The sequence below is a fragment of the Monodon monoceros genome, unplaced genomic scaffold (assembly GCF_005190385.1).
Source record: "Monodon monoceros isolate NGI ecotype Baffin Bay Population unplaced genomic scaffold, NGI_Narwhal_1 Super_Scaffold_18, whole genome shotgun sequence".
Lineage (NCBI taxonomy): Eukaryota > Metazoa > Chordata > Mammalia > Artiodactyla > Monodontidae > Monodon > Monodon monoceros.
This window is the reverse complement of record NW_021703774.1, coordinates 169,081,480-169,098,010: the sequence shown is the minus strand read 5'-3', so window position 1 is coordinate 169,098,010 and position 16,531 is coordinate 169,081,480. Positions and strand designations below refer to the sequence as shown.

The 16,531-nt window shown below is 56.9% G+C and overlaps 1 protein-coding gene across 2 annotated transcripts in view; it reads left to right on the top strand.

The window, feature by feature from the left end:
- The window catches only part of PLEKHM2 (pleckstrin homology and RUN domain containing M2), a 37,309-nt gene that overhangs the window by 17,398 nt on the left and 3,380 nt on the right, over positions 1–16,531 (top strand). Inside the window, exons 2-15 of one of the 2 annotated variants that reach the window (XM_029227945.1) lie at positions 3,725–3,831; positions 4,223–4,332; positions 4,902–5,001; positions 5,556–5,643; positions 6,493–6,679; positions 8,009–8,068; positions 11,106–11,334; positions 12,829–13,674; positions 13,985–14,054; positions 14,202–14,292; positions 14,621–14,685; positions 15,019–15,107; positions 15,662–15,794; positions 16,033–16,223. In XM_029227945.1, coding sequence (XP_029083778.1) covers positions 3,725–3,831; positions 4,223–4,332; positions 4,902–5,001; positions 5,556–5,643; positions 6,493–6,679; positions 8,009–8,068; positions 11,106–11,334; positions 12,829–13,674; positions 13,985–14,054; positions 14,202–14,292; positions 14,621–14,685; positions 15,019–15,107; positions 15,662–15,794; positions 16,033–16,223 — 2,366 coding nt within the window. Of the gene's footprint in view, positions 1–1,315; positions 3,195–3,724; positions 4,333–4,901; positions 5,002–5,555; positions 5,644–6,492; positions 6,680–8,008; positions 8,069–11,105; positions 11,335–12,828; positions 13,675–13,984; positions 14,055–14,201; positions 14,293–14,620; positions 14,686–15,018; positions 15,108–15,661; positions 15,795–16,032; positions 16,224–16,531 lie in introns of those variants that run through there. The other variant, XM_029227946.1, reaches the window with a different exon arrangement.

Below are 16,531 nucleotides of genomic sequence, written 5' to 3'. Positions count from 1 at the left end.
TCCTCTCAAGAACTGTGCTGGGTTGTCACATTGATTGAAGGTCTCCTTGTTCCCTGAGATAATGGAAAATTTTTATCAGCCTGCTGTAAAAGAGTGGTTAAAGAATAGGCTTTGGAACCACCTGCTAATGAGCTGGTGAACAGGATACTGGTTCTTGAGAGCAGAGAACATCACTGAGTCTTCTTTGCCCCTGAACTTACGTTTAGCTAAGTGGTGTGTCGTTGGTGTGGCTAAGAATATGGGTTCACTGTTGCTTCTCTTTATTTATTTATTTGAAGTGTAATTAACTTACAACATTATATTAGTTTCAGGTGTACAACATAGTGATTCGATATTTCTATTCATTATAAAATCACCATGATAAGTCACCATACAAAGTTATTACAGTATTATTGACTATATTCCCCATGCTGTACATCAGGGGTCCCCAACCCCAAGGCCACGGACTGGTACCGGTCCATGGCCTGTTAGGAACCCGGCCACACAGCAGGAGGTGAGTGGCGGGCGGGCGGGCGAGCGAAGCTTCATCTGTATTTACAGCCGCTCCCCATCGCTCGCATTTCCGCCTGAGCTCCACCTGCTGTCAGCATTATGGTGAGTGGTATAATTATTTCATTATATATTACAACATAATAATAATAGAAATAAAGTGCACAATAAACGTAATGCGCTTGAATCATCCCAAAACCATCCCCTCCTCCCACCGTCCGTGGAAAAAATTGTCTTCCAAAAAACAGGCCCCTGGTGCCGAAAAGGTTGGGGACTGCTGCTGTACATTACTTCCCCGTGAATTATTTATTTTATGACTGAAAGTTTGTACCTCTTAGTCCCCTTCACCTATTTTGCCCATCCCTCCACCCTCTCCCCTCTAGCAAACGACCAGTTTGTTCTCTGTAGCTATGAGTCTGTATCTGTTTTGTTATGTTTGTTTGTTTTGTTTTATGGCTGAGTCATATTCCATTGTATATATACCACTTCTTTATCCATTCATCTGTCGATGGACACTGAGGTTTCTTCCATAGCTTGGCTGTTGTAAATAATGCTGCGTGAACCGTCACCGTGGCTTCATTATTCTTAAGAATGTTGCCTAGGGGCTTCCCTGGTGGCACAGTGGTTAAGAATCCACCTGCCAATGCAGGGGACACAGGTTCGAGCCCTGGTCCGGGAAGATTCCACATGCTGTGGAGCAGCTAAGCCCGTGCGCCACAACTACTGAGCCTGCATTCTAGAGCCCGTGAGCCACAACTACTGCAGCCCACTTGCCTACAACCTGTGCTCCGCAACAGAAGCCACCGCAATGAGAAGCCAGCGCACCGCAACAAAGAGTAGCCCACACACACCGCAACTAGAGAAAGCCCGCACGCAGCAACAAAGACCCAACGCAGCCAATAGACAGATAGATAAAAGAATCTTGGCTAATGCTTACTGAGCACTCGTTGCTTACCAGGATCTATGCTAAGCCTTTTGCATGCTTTATATCATTTGATCCCCTAAACCAACAGACCTTTCTGCAATAATGGACTGATAATCTATATCTACACTGTCCAGTACAGTAGCCACTAGCCACTGAACATTTGAAATGGGGCTAGTGCAACTAAAGAACTGGATTTTTACTTTTGTTTACTTTTAAATTTAATTAAATCCAAATAGTCACATGTAGCTAGTGGCTGGCTGTATTGGACAGCTCAGCTCTAAACAATCTTTTGAATCCATTTTACAGATGAGAAAAAAATGAGGGTTAGAGGGTTAAGTAATTTGCCAAAGCTACTCAGCTCTGTAGTAGCAGAGCCAGTCTTTGGACCCATGTTTCCTGTCCAGAGCCCTTGCTCTTCACCGCCATGTTATACACTCTTTCTATTATACTTTTTGCAGAAATTGTCTCCTGGTTAATTGTCTCCTGGTTACAGACTGTCCCCTAACTCTTAGTACCATGTGTATGTATGCAGCCTCTCCCCTTCAAATGTGAAAGACCTATCCAGAGAAAGCTGGAAAACTTACCAAGTATGTAAAAGAAGACATGCATAAATGGAAAAAAAAAATTCCATGTTCATGGATGGAAAGACTCAGTTTTGCAAAAATACCATTTCTCGGGCGTCCCTGGTGGCGCAGTGGTTGAGAGTCCGCCTGCCGATGCAGGGGACGCGGGTTCGTGCCCCGGTCCGGGAAGATCCCACATGCCACGGAGCGGCTGGGCCCGTGAGCCATGGCCGCTGAGCCTGCGCGTCAAGATCAGTAAAATTTTAAACTCTTCCATGTTTTTCAAGCATGGTGGGTGTGGCTACTTTTATAATCAAGAAAATAAATAAGCCTCTGTTTTCCTTCTTTAATAAGGGAGTTGTACTAGTTCTCTAAAGATCCTTCCAGTTCTAACATCTAAGAATCTCTGATCTCAGATTTACTTGGATTTTGAAATTAAAAAAAAAAAAAAAAAAAAAACCTGGCCCCCGACGTCATGGTTCTCAGTACTAAGCCGTGCAGGCATACCTTCGGCCACTGCAGTTTTCGTAGGCTCTTTGCTCTTTCTTTCAGTTCTAGAAACCTCTCCTCCTGGGGCTCTGTTTTGCCTGCCTCTTGGAAGGAGGGGCAGACCCTGCAGGACCGAGGCCTGTCCGGGGCCAGCAGGGCTGCTGGGCTTACTCCAGGCCACAGAGTAAGAGAAGCTATTTTTGTTGTGGGAGCTGCATTGTTGGCTTCTCGCCAAGAGCGCGTGCTTGCGGGTGTGGTCGATGTGTCCTGTCTGCTGCTGCTGTCTCTACCACTGCTTCCAGAAAAAACTTGAGAGCACGTTTCCCCAGAGCCAGGAGCTTAAACCTGAGACGGGTGTACAGGGATGGGTGCTCTATTTTGTGTGTTCTTCCCCTTCTGGCCATTAGAAGGGCAGCAGCAGACCAGAGTGTGGCCCAATGAAGTGGGAAAGACTTTTCTCTCGGCGCTTCGCCTGACAGGGCCCCCTCCTCACTGAGGCTTCAGAGAACTCAGTCCTGATCTGGGCTTTCTTGGCCTTAACAGAGCTGAGCGAGCTGCCCTCGCCTCCATCAGCCTGCTGGGGTTTCCTCAGGCTGCAGCTCATCTCGCCTACTGGCCAAATCTCCTGTTTTCAGTCCAGCCTGGGAACAGTGTCCTTCTTGGTGTGGGGCTTGACCTGAGCCTGGCAAGGTACCTGGATCCATATCCAGCCTGGCCGGCTTCCTCAGGTAAGTCCAGCGTCCCATGTCAGCCTCTGGCAAGAAGGCCGTTGGAGCAGGTGCCCACGTCCATCAGCCCTTAGTTTGTGCAGAGGGACAGCTCCAGGCCGGGCCACTGTGTGATCAACTCCAGGGGCGGGGCAGGGGGATTTACACTGGGCACTGAGTGTTCATTTATATACGTAGCACTGTAGGTAGTGCCCCTGGAGTTGTGTAGCTCGGCGGCCCTGGCTTGAAGCCTGGTACCACCGGAGACCCACATCATAGACCAGGAGTTCCTCACCAGCATCGAGCTGTCATCGTGCCAAGCCCTTACTGAGCGCCTCGTGGGGACTGGGCTCTAAGTGTCCTCCTGTACCTGGAACATGCGGTATAGGATAAGCAGTTGGTGTAGACAGTTTGAGGCCGACTCTCTGCTGGTCAGCACAGATACATCCTTTGACTGGCTTTCTCAGCTACCTTCTTGACTCCGGAACTCCCATGGCCCTCCTCTTTATTACCCGTTTCTAACCTGGGGGAACTTCCTTTCTCCCTTTCAGTTGCAGAGCTACTTTGCTGCGTGTGAAGATGAGACCCCTGCCATCCGGAACCACGATAAGGTCCTGCAGCGTCTGTGTGAGCACTTGGACCACGCCCTGCTCTATGGGTAAGGAGGTGGCCTCTGGAGAGGACTGTACAGAGCAGCAGGGCAGGACCCCGAGCCCGTGAGTAGCCCTCAGAGGGAAGTCCCTAGCCTTGTCTGCCTTTTATTTCTTCTTTCCCTTAGCAGAAAACGATTTGTCTCACTCAGGCGGGCTGCAGACTGTCTGGGGTTATCCCAGTAATCCGTCTCTGAGCGGGCATGAATGACTGGGGAAAGGATTAGCGACAGATGAAATGATGGTGTGAAGGCCTGGTGGCTGCCTGGGGGTCCCGCTGGGAATCCCTTGCTTTCAGCCTTGGGCTTCCTCCTGACACGAAGGCTGGTGGACCAACTGACTGCAGCTTCCCAGGGTGGCCCCGTTTAGGTCATAGCAGCTCCTGTCCTGTTTTCTCAGACTGCAAGACCTCTCATCTGGCTACTGGGTGCTCGTGGTGCATTTCACCCGGAGAGAGGCCATCAGGCAGATCGAGGTGCTGCAGCACGTGGCCACCAACCTGGGACGCAGTGAGTAGTACCGGGTGGACTCGGCGAAGGGACCAGTCCCGCCCTCCCTGTGGGCAGCTTGGGGCTCCGGTGTGACCTCAGGGTCCGCCTGGGAGGCCGAGTGCCTTGTGGTGTCCAGTGGAGGAGGCTGGTTAAAATGCCAGCGCCTTCCACGAGGCCTCTCTTCGTCCCGCACGTGACATTTGGCCAGAGCATCGTGGCTGTGAGGAGGGAAAGTGAGATGCTGAAGAGAGCGGGGCTCCTACCAAATCCCAGCCCGAGCACCTAGTGGGGGGGTCTCGCCTCTCTCCCTGAGCCAGGGTCAGTGTCAGCTACAGGATCAGTGAAAAGTCCTTGCACTTCTCAACCCATCTGGAGTTTGCGATCTGCCCCGTTCATGCAAGTTTCCTGGCCAGTTACAGGCTAGGGTCTGACGGGGAAAATCAAGATCTCAGGGTGCAGCGCTCCGTCAGGAGAGAAGGCTGCTGGGGCGCTGGCTCCCCTCCGCCATTCTTGCTGCCCTTCCCGCCCTTGCTGGGCCAAGGAAAGCCAGCACCCCTTAGTGGCTTACTCCTGCCCTTTGTCTGCAGGCCGGGCCTGGCTGTACCTGGCCCTCAACGAGAACTCCCTGGAGAGCTACCTGCGGCTGTTCCAGGAGAACCTGGGTCTCCTGCACAAGTACTACGTCAAGTGAGTGTCCGGAGCGCTGTCTCACGCTGCTGCAGGGCGCCCGAGCCCTGTCCCAAAGTCTCCCGTCACACGCAGACACCGCGCTGTGGCACCCCGAGGCCTAGCCTGGCGGTGCGTGCTGAGGACACGTCAGCGATGGCCAGAGGGCCAGTGGAGCTTGCCTGTGACGGCCCTGGCCAGGTGTGCTGGTTCCGGCCGGGCTCCTGGGAGCGGTTTGGTGCCTAGTCGGCCCCTGCCCGATCCCCCACCCAGGCCTCAGTCCTGACTGGAGGCTCAGCCTCTGCTGGGGTTGCCGCGGGAACAGGGGATTTAGAGCAGCTGCCGAGAGCTGCTGCGGCCCCGCCCCGTATCTGAAGACACAGGCAGGGCAGTAAAGTGTCCTATGGCCCCAAAGCCAGCCGGAGAGTGCTGGCAGGGGGTGGGTGGAGACCGCATCAAGCTTGGGGTGGAGGGATGTCACATGCCGAACCTCAGCGCAGCTGGCTTGCGGGGGAGGCGGGGCCGCGCTAGTAACCAGACCCAGAACTACCCTCGCCCCTTCCCGTGTCTCGCAGGAATGCCCTGGTCTGCAGCCATGACCACCTGACCCTCTTCCTGACCTTGGTGTCTGGGCTGGAGTTCATCCGGTTCAACCTGGACCTGGTGAGACGCCACGGCTCTCGCTGCTCCTGGGGGCAGAGGGGCAGGCGGGTTGGGCGCGTGGTCCCGCTCAGGGAGCCTGACGGGTGTGACTGAGTCTGAGCGCCGTCCTTTCCGTTCAGGTGAGGGAACAGCTCAGGGTCTGACCAGTGGAACGGTGTGGGGTTGAGGTGATTCTCTCTTGGCCAGAATTCCTGGTTTGGGGGACTCCTTCCTGTCTCTCTGTCCCACATCGGAGAAAAGCCACATTGCCTGGAGCATTTTAGCACTGGAGTATTCTCCTTCGTGATCAGGACGTGAGTCGTCGTCGAGAGACGAGGCAGGTTCATCCCTGTGCCTCCCGGGATCCTGCAAGCCTCTCAGCTCCCTGCTTCCCGGCCTCCCTCACGGTCACGGTCACGGTCACGGTCACGCACTGGAGAGGTGCAGGGCGGCCCAGGAGCTGCAGAGGCTCCTCTGCGGTCTTGTCAAGATGCGCACAGCCGCCCCGTCCTAATTGGGTCACCAGCCTAGGTCCCAGCCCCAGGAGCACAGACCAGAAGAGGAACTTGGCTACTGAAAAGTAGTAGAAACTGGAGCAAATGAGCGACTCTAATATACAAGAGGTCAAGGAGGGTCAGAAGGCCCAGTGGGCACTGTCATCTCTGGGCCCCAAGTCCACAGCCTTACGAACCACAGCCGTTCACAGTCCTCCTTTGAACAGCTTATTTCTGGATTCAGCACCTTCAGGACATAGATTTCCAAAGAAACACCGGCCTGGGAGGGTGTGAAGGCAGATCCTTGGAAGGCCGTGCCTTTGAGCCCACCCAGGCCTCCCGTCGCCCAAGCCTGCCTCTCCCCTTCTCTCCCCAGGATGCCCCCTACTTAGACTTGGCCCCCTACATGCCCGACTACTACAAACCCCAGTACCTGCTGGACTTTGAAGACCGCCTCCCCAGCTCGGTCCATGGCTCGGACAGCCTCTCCCTCAACTCCTTCAACTCCGTCACCTCCACCACCCTGGAGTGGGACGACAGTGCCATCGCCCCGTCTAGTGAGGGTGAGTGCCCGGGGCGGGGAGGGGTCCGGCCTCCGTGGCGCAACGGATTTGGAGCCGCGTAAGCCTGGCTGAGGGGAGTCTTTCTTGGCTGGTTCTGGTCCAGTGGTGGAAATTCGGAGTTAAACGGGGCCAGTCGTTTCCCAGATCTTCATTTCCCCAGAGTCCCTGTGGTGGCTCAAAAACTGATACTGGGGGTAAAAAGCCAAAATGAGATCTTACGAATGTTAGACCCTTTTCCAGAAACCTGTAGCCATATGCCCAGGGCCGTTCTCTGAGGTCGGGGGGATTAGCAGGGCAGCCTGGAAACTCTTCCTGACATTCCAGGGGTGAGTGCCACCCACTTCGGGGGAGTTCATCCTACCCTCGATTTTAGGTGGAAAGAGTCTATAAGCAACCCCCAGAAGGAGGAGGGAGGACCCGATGGGTCTAAAGTTTGGAGGAAGACTCGCCCCCCTTTCCCATGGGTCCATCGATTTCCGAGTCCCTCCCATACCTGCCAGCATGTTGGAGGTGTTTACACTCATCACACTCATGCCATCAAAGACTGAAAACGTCCTCACGCCTGTAGGTCATTTGTTATCTTGGTCCAACAACTGGTTGGAACAGCCTGATTTCTTCCAAACCTTCGGCCTCCGTGTTCATCTAATAAAACTGGCTGTTTTCCCACCCTCGGCCCCTGTGGGAAACCAGAGCTCTTCGTTTATGGCACCCCACCCCACCTCCAGGGAAGGGGCTCCAAGCACAAGTTCAGCCCCAGGGACTCCCTAGAATTGCATTAACATTGAGACCTTGACCTTCTTCTTTCTTTATTTCTGCCTGTGCTGTGGCGCTGTGTCCCAGGGAGGGACATAGACTCGCTGTTAGCAAGGCCTGTGTTGCTCGTTGTAGAAGCAGGAGATGGCAGCTCAGTCTCCTTGGGTTGGGCTCGGGGGCTTTCTCCAGAAGCCGGAGGGACAGGCCTCAAGGGAGCTGCCAGATTGCCCAGGGAAAGAAGTGTCCCCTTGAGCCCACCTCATCTCAGCTGCTGGGGGTGGAGGGAAGGAAAGCAGGGACAGGAAAGGAGGTTAGGTACAGGGGAGCCGTGTCCTTCTGTGGTTGGAACTGATTGCCCCCAGGTCTTTCTAGCTGGTCAGAGGCTACTGGGCCAGTACCGGAGCCGAGAAGGAGCTGGGGTCCTCAAAGTTCCCCCGATGTTGTCAGATAAAATGTAGAAAGTTTAATTTTTCCTCTCTTGTTTTCTCCCAATGTCTCCCACCCTGTTGCCCCCACCCTCCCTGCCCTTCCACTGCCTGTGTTTCTAATCTTCAGTTTTGTCCCTCATTTTTATAGATTATGATTTTGGAGATGTGTTTCCAGCAGTGCCGTCTGTACCCAGCACAGACTGGGAAGGTGGGATAGAGTCCGCTGTTACCCTCTTTTCCTGTTTTGCAACGTTTCCATACCAAGCTTGCTGCATGATTCAAAATCAGCTCATTATTTATAATAATGTCAATGATCATAATAAAGCCAAGTTTGGTGTTCTGGTAGATGGAATTCTGCAGTAGGAGAACTTGACCTTGAGTCCTAGGCCAACCCCTTCTCCCAGTGCAGGACTCCTGCCTTTATGCAGTGGCCTTGTGGAGTCACTAAGTGTCTGCGTTTCGGGGACACACGGATCACCCTTCCTGATTCCAGTGCCAGTCGATGCACCAGATGTGTGCAGGGAAACACTGCCTTTGCACATGTGGGTTGTAGGCTCCTGTTTAGGTCGGATGCGCTCCTGTATCAGAAGCATCAGGAAGCAAAGGCAGAGGGGCTCGATTCTGTTCTTAATGGCTTCCTCTTGGGTGTTTTTGAAAGAGATTGAGGTCCACATGAGGGAAATTGCCCTGGCATGACTGAAACTCCCTCTGGGGAGATTCTCTTTGAAGTTTTAAGGCCGACTAAAATAAAATCTGTCAACCCTCCCACCCTGTCCACTAGGTGGCAGCAATGCTTGGGCATTTTTCTGCTGGTGACGCCACTTCTGGGCTTGAGAACAGTCATGAGCTATTCCCAGGATTCCTGGGATCATTCCAAGCAGAGGGCATGTTTCTGAGAAGGTTAATCCTTCCTCCTTAAAGCTGAGGCCATAACCAGACCCGCCTTACTAAACAGCCTCTTGCCCTGTGGGCCACTTCCACCCAGGATGGGGGCAGGGGGGCAGCCTCTGGAGGAGGAGGTGCCGACTGGTCACCCAGAGCCGCGGGATGGTGGTTCTCCCTGCTGCTCGGAGCTGAGCCCCGTGTTGTTAGAGCCGTCATCTGATAGATGATCTTTTCCCAAGTAACGCAAGTGTGCAATAGCTTAGGTTAGAGGGAAGATATCGCATTGGGAAAAATAAATGATGTCATCTGGCCAACAGAGTACCATGGAAGAGTCCCCCGTTTTAAGTTAAGATTAGCTTGAAATCCAGAATTCCATCATAACAACATCATTTATCCTTTCAGCCTCTCTTCTCGCAGCGCACATGCTGGGCATTGATTCCGCCCCCCTCCCCCCTAACAACTAACCCCCTCCTGACCCAGCTACCTGCTGCCTGTTGCAGTCACTTGACAAGCAGGGCCTGACCCTCGTCTGCAGCCCTCCAGAGCTCCCTGTGGCCTGAGAACTAACAGCCCAGTCACACTGCTTGCTCGGGCCGGGCCAGGCTCCAGGGCAGGCTGAGATTGTCCCAGCAGCCATCTCCTGCTTTCCTGAGTTCCTAGAGCACTGAAGAATCCCTGAGCCGGTTCTGGAAGCTTACTTGGGGAGGCTTTGTCTTCTCCTCAGACCTGGAGGAGAGCAGGATTTGGAGGGCAGCTCTGGGCCCTGGGGTGGGGATTGGGGAGGCCTTTCCATGGTCCTTGGCTCATTTACATAACTGGGGGATAGGGACTTCCCTGGCGGTCCAGTTGGTTAAGACTCTGCGCTCCCACTGCAGGGGGCACGGCACGGGTTTGATCCCTGGTCGGGGAACTAAGATCCCACATGCTGCTGTGCAGCACAGCCAGAAAAAAAACAGAACTGGTGGGTATCCCAGCCTTGACCCCCACCACGTCCGATGATCTGCTTGCCCACCTCTCGGGACCCCCTCCCCAAGGGGGATGTAACCGCACAGCTCGGGCTGCACCAGGAACGCGTGGGCTTGGCAGGAGGCTTCTTTCACGCTGAAGGGCAGGCCTTTCTGCGTCTGAGAACCAGGGTTCTGGCTGGGGTCCCTGGACATCTGAAGACAGTCTCATATTTCACTAGTGTCTTTCTGGCAGAGCTGGGAGTTGCTTTTTGCGCCCTCATTTGTCCTTATATTGAAGACAGTGTACTTTTGATGATGTGCTGTGTCAGCAGACAGCTGCCCAGTGGTTTCCAAGGTCCCCTAAGCAGGTTGGCCCTTCCAGATGAGGCTGAGGGTGGGAAGCATGTTTGCCACGTCTCCTCTGGCAGATAAAGGCCAGCAAGATGTGTGCGAGCTGCAGCTGGAGCGTGAACATCCTGTGTGCCTTGCCGTTAACTGTCACCCAGGTTATTCTGCCAGCATGGGCGGCCTCCCATCGGCCACTGGATAAACACCCTGACACTCCCTCCCCTCTGTGTCCCGTTCCAGTGACCTGGGATGGACGGTTGGAGGTGAGGGCAGCCGTTAAACCAGCTCCTCTCTAGAGGGGCTGCGTCATCTCCCAGGGGGGAGCCCTGGGAGAGAGTGTGCCCAGAGAGGACCAGTAGGCAGGCTGAGGTTTGGATGAAATGGAGTCCTCAGCACCCGCCTTAAAGGGGTGCCCGGTGGGATATCGAAGGAGAAGGGCCCACAAGGCATCTGTGGCGGCGAGGGGCAGCCACTCTGCGCACCTTTCTTCCTCTGCCCTGGGTCCTCCTTCCTGCCCCTCCCCCTCGCTCTTCCCCCTTGGACCCTATCCTGGCCTTGCAGCCTCTGTACCCCTCATTTTCTCTGATCCTGGCTCTCTTCTCTCTTCCTTTGTTCCTTTGTATCTGCCACTGTGGGGGACCCTTCAGAGGGCTTTGGGTATCTCAGTCTGGTTGGGGGTGTCTGGCGCTAAAGGAGGCTCTAAGTTTAAACTGAGAGGTGTGCAGCCCATCTTTTGAGGCATCAGGGTCATCATCCCCAAGGGGCTTAAGCCTGGAGGCTGCTTAACCTTGGAGCTCTTAACTCAAACTTGGCCACATTGTTGTGAGCTCTCGGGGAGGGGGGGGGGGCCCAGTGGTGGTGGTGATGGCATTCCTCCAAGTTGCTCTTAAAGCACAAATCCCGTGTCCTGTTGGCCTGGGGCTTCTACTCCTGAAACAAGGCCACCCCGATCAGATTTCCCTGAAAAGAACTCACCTGCCTCCCTCTTGAGATAAGGCATGCTTTGGGGGCCTGTGGTCCCCAGCTGGTGTCTGACGGGCTGTCTCGTGTTTCCTGTTCTCCCAGATGGAGACCTCACAGACACTGTCAGTGGCCCCCGCTCTACTGCCTCGGACCCGGCCAGCAGCAAGGCTTCCACCAAGAGTCCCACCCAGCGCCACAACCCCTTCAATGAGGATCAGGCAGAGACCGTGTCCTCCTCCGACACCACCCCTGTGCACACCGCCTCTCAGGAGAAGGGGGAGCCCCATACCCCAGACTTGCCAGACGCCTGCACAGAGCTCGAGGTCATCAGGTCAGTGGGGAGGGGCCTCGAGAAGCTGGGTGAGTGTCCTGGTGTCCATCCCATCCACTCCTAGCATCACTTTTTAGTCCACGCAGACTAGGACCTTCTCCCCGCCGGAGGGCATTTGGGCATCTTCCCAGAGACTAGGTACCTCACCCCTACTCAGTAGTTCTTTGATCAAGAGGAAACAGAGGGCCCGAGCCTGGAAGATGGGTGACACAGGCATCAACATGGCCGGCCTCTGGGGCCGTGCCCAGACTGCTGGGGCATTTGTCTGGTCCATCCAGAAAGCACCTTCAGCCTGGACTTCATTCCAAGGGAGTTCTTGGACATTAGAGCACAATTTCTGAGATTCGTACTAATTCTAGTTCAGCATGGCTCGCTGCAAGAAGAGCATCTTCATCGTACTGCTGGGGACGTAACAGGGAAGGAGGAAGTGGGTGGCAGGTTGGGAAACTCTTGGCCCAGAGCCTCCTCGGCTCCCTGACCTCCCTGCCTCCTGCTCTGGAGTCTCTCCACCCTGGATAAGAAGATGTGCACGTCAGACCTCCCAGAGGCTTGCCGGCCCAGGGTGGGGGAATTGCTTCCCAGTGACTGGAGCCAGGAGTCCAGCTCCCACAGGCTAGTTGGAGTCCAGAGCAGCTTGAGTGGTTCAGACCCAGGGTTGCTTAGCCAGGCCCGCTTCAGCCAACTCGGAACCAAGGAGTTTGAGCTCAGAAGGCTTTGATTCTTTTGAATTATCCTAATGACCCCGCACGGAAAGAAGGGTCAGCTCAGGGTCGGCTGCCCACATCCTAGGGGGAGGCTGAGTAGAGGGGGGCCACTGGTCTGACCAGCCATGGCCTGTTTTTGTTCCCTAGAGCACAGCTAGCCCAGTGGTGCCATCAGCTAGAACTCACAGGACCCGCTCGGGGCTTCCTCTGGCCGCTGCCATCTGTGCCTCCCTCGTGCTGGCCCTGCCTCTGCCGGCAGTGGGAAGTACTTGGGGCCTGAGCTGCTGTCGGCCCCCGGCCTCCCGCCTAGTGCTGCCTGGGACCGCTGAAGTTCTGGCTGTGCTCTCAGAGGTCCCTCGCCCAGGATCACCTCTTTTGAAAGACATTGTTTTTTAAATGATTTTTTTTTTTTTTATTTGGCTGCATTGGGTCTTCGTTGCTGCACGCGGGCTTTCTCTAGTTGCGGCAAGCGGGGGCTGCTCTTCGTTGCGGTGCACCGGCTTCTCATTACGGTGGCTTCTCTTGTTGCGGAGCACGGGCTCTAGGCCCATGGGCTTCAGTAGTTGCAGAACACGGGCTCAGTAGTTGTGGCTCGTGGGCTTAGTTGCTCCGCAGCATGTGGGATCTTCCCAGACCAGGGCTCGAACCCATGTCGCCTGCACTGGCAGGCGGATTCTTAACCACTGAGCCACCAAGGAAGTCCCAGATCACCTCTTTGGACCCAAACCATCTCGTTGCCCTCAGTACTGGGGTGCTCAGATTCAAACCTCTCCCCATCACTACCATCCAGGGTCACCAAGAAGAAGAAAATTGGCAAGAAGAAGAAGCCCAGATCGGATGAGGAAGCAAGTCCACTCCACCCGGCCTCTACCCAGCACACATGTGCCAGGCGGGGCAGTGGTGACACCCTCGTCAGCAGCCCAGGCCCCGGGCGGGTCTCCCCAGACAAGACCCTCGCCTCCGCCGGGGAGGAGACGGAGGGGCCCAGCAGCACAGCCGAGGGCAGCGAGCGCTCAGAGCCCGGCCAGGTGGGCCTGCTTATCCCCGAGATGAAGGACACCTCCATGGAGTGCTTGGGGCAGCCCCTGAGTAAGGTCATTGATCAGCTCAACGGGCAGCTGGACCCCAGCACCTGGTGCTCCCACGTCGAGCCCCCCAACCAGTCCTTTCGGACTGGCTCTCCCGGGGACGCCCCGGAGAGGCCGCCATTTTGCGACTTTAGTGAGGGGCTTCCAGCCCCAATGGACTTCTACCGCTTTACCGTCGAGAGTCCAAGTACTGTTGCATCAGGTGGCGGCCACCATGACCCTGCAGGGCCTGGCCAACCGCTGCATGTTCCTGGTAGCCCTGCGGCTGCTGGCCAAGAAGAAGAGGGAGGAGGACGAGGGCCGGGACAGGCGCCTCGGCCCCTAGAGGACACCCCGGGGGAGACGCAGGAGCCAGAGGCCCAGGAGCTGGAGACCCGGTTGCCCCTGGTCGGCGAGGGACCTGTGCCTGAGCAGGAGCCTGGGACCCAGGAAACTCTTTGCCAACTCAAGCGAGACCAGCCCAGCCCTTGTCTGAGCAGCGCCGAGGACTCTGGGGTGGATGAGGGGCAGGGGAGCCCTTCTGAGATGAGCCACTCGGCAGAGTTCAGGTGAGCCCGTCTGTCTGTGCCGCTTGCCTGAGACGCCCCTGTCGTCGATCAGGGCACGTTGGGCATCTGCCCTCCAAATACACCAAGCACGACTCCCGGAAGACCTAGCCTGGGCTGGGAGGTAGGAGGGGGGTGCGGTCCTCCCCTCCCTCACTTTGGCTCCTGGTGGGGGGCGGAGCCGCTGCCAACATGAGACCTCGGGGTGCCTGCCTCGGCCCCGTGCATGTGTGTCGCCCGTGTGCACCGGTGCGGCCCCTCGCGGCCCTGCCCGGCCTGACACCGCGCCCTCCTGCGCTCGCCCCTCCCACAGGGTAGACAACAATCACTTACTCCTGCTCATGATCCACGTGTTCCGAGAAAACGAAGAGCAGCTCTTCAGAGTAAGTCCCGGGATCTCAAGAAGGAGCGAGAGCCAGCGCAGCAAGGGCGAGGCCGGATGGGCCACCGCTTCCGCTCCGAAGGGGAAGCGGGCTGTCTGGGGCAGGGCGGGCGCCGCAGTGCCTGACCCCTTTGCTTTGGCCCCTCAGATGATCCGGATGAGCACGGGGCACATGGAGGGCAACCTGCAGCTGCTGTACGTGCTGCTCACAGACTGCTATGTCTACCTGCTCCGGAAAGGTGCCTGCCGCCCCCAGGCTAGGCCAGGGCAGCTGCCGAGGGCGCGTGGAGGATGAGACTGACTGCCGCCCTCATTCCCTTCCCCCCGCCCTGAGTGTCTCTGTGCTGCCTGGCACGTGGTGATGAAACGGGTTGGCAGCAGTCCCAGCTGCCCCAGCACATGAGCCTGGGGCCCCCCTCCATGAGCACCCCATGTCGTTCTCCTACCTCGCCACTTCAGATCGCAGGGCAAGGACAGGTCCTCATGGAGAAAAGGTCTTAGAAAATGGGGCAGGGGGAGGACAGAGAGGCCACTGAGGGTAATAGACATTGGCGTCTCCTCCCTCAGGGGCCACAGAGAAGCCATACCTGGTGGAAGAGGCTGTTTCTTACAATGAACTTGACTATGTGTCGGTGAGTACAGGCTCCGTGACCGGTGTGTGCCATAGGGCAGGGCTCCTCGGGCCGCCCCGCCTCAGACCTGCAGAGCAAGGCTGACCCCTGCCTCAGCCCCGGGGGTGGGTGCCAGCTCTTATCTCTGAGCAGCTTCTGTACCTGAGCCTGGGATAAGAAGCAGGCTTGAGGGTACCTCTTCCTCCGCTGTGCATCTGACCATCCCTGCCCGCCTTGTGGTGACCTCAGAGTGCGCTGCCTCCCTCCCCAGCCCGCCCTCAATCTGGCCCCGGCTGCCCCTTCTGGCAGCTGCGGCCGAGCCCCGTGTGCATGTGAGGGTGTGGTTTCTGGCAGGTGGGCCTCGACCAGCAGACAGTGAAGCTGGTGTGCACCAACCGCAGGAAGCAGTTTCTGCTGGACACGGCAGACGTGGCCCTGGCCGAGTGAGTGACACGCCCCCTTCTGCAGGCCTGGAGAATCAGCCTCTGCCACTGGCCTGGCCACACCCTTGGGGCTGGAGGGTGGCAAGTGGGGTGCGAAGGGCAGAGAAGCAGGGAGGTGACGGGCACACTGACCGACGGGTGCCCTCAGACCCTGAGTGGCCCACAGAGAGGAAGGGGGCCGGCAGGAGTGATCCCCACAGCAGAGAAAGCGCAAGCCCGGCTGCGGGGCCTTGGGGCCACACGTGCCCCCTGTGCTTCCATACGGAAACTGTCCTGAGATCAGGTCTTTGTACAAGTCCTGCTGCTTCCCTTGAGGTCACAACCCAAGACCCCTCGGCCGCTGGGAAGGGTTAGGCCTTTCCCGGCCGTGGTTTGATGATCATGGACTGCTGCCGCATCACTGCCCCACCCGCCACCCGGAGCTGTGGTTCCAGCCAGGTCCTCCCCGCAAGATCCTGTGACCCCTTCAGGCCGGAAGTCCCCAGGACTGTGCCATGTCCCTTTGAGGGGTGGGGGCCTCAGGCCTCTGACAGCAAACCCCACTCCGCGTACAGGTTCTTCTTGGCTTCTTTGAAGTCAGCCATGATCAAGGGCTGTCGGGAACCACCCTACCCCAGCGTCCTGACTGATGCCACCATGGAGAAGCTGGCACTGGCCAAATTTGTGGCCCAGGAATCTAAGTGTGAGGTAAGCACCTGGGGAGGAGGGGGTGTCGTCCCCGAGATGACAGCCCTGGTATTAGGGTCAAGAGGTGCAAATAGGTGCAAATAACTGTCTTTAGCGTTTCTCCATCACCCACCTGGGAGGGGCTCTCCCTCCCGGCCTGTCCCCCTCCCCACTTGGGGTGTGTCCTGACCCCGCCAGCCAGCGGCCACTCCTGCTTCTGGCCCAGACCTCACCGCTCTGTCCCCTGCCCCCTCCCCAGGCGACCACTGTTACTGTGTGCTTCTACGGGCTTGTGCACTGGCAGGACCCCCAGGATGAGTCCCTGGGCCGCATCCCCTGCCACTGCTCACCCCCTGAGGGTGCCGTCACCAAAGAAGGCATGCTGCATTACAAGGCGGGCACCTCCTACCTGGGCAAGGAACACTGGAAGACGTGCTTCGTGGTGCTCAGGTGGGAGCCCCCGCAGCTCTGGCTCAGAGGTTGGGATGGGGGACAGCGCCCTCCCCGTCAAGGGCTTTGGAGCAGATATCCCCTGGGATCCCAGATCTTCTCTGTAGAGCCAGCCATCTGGGGCCCAGGGAAGCCCAGAAGGCCCCAGGTGAAGACCGGGGCTGTCCCCAGGGCTGGGGGCACACGCTCCCTGCTGTGCCTCTGCAGTTCTTCCTCCACCCTCCCTGCCGTAGAAGGCAGGCCCCGGGCTCCTTGGCCTCTGGGGTTCAGGCCCCAGCTTGTGGGGATCCCTGGGATCTGTTCCACCT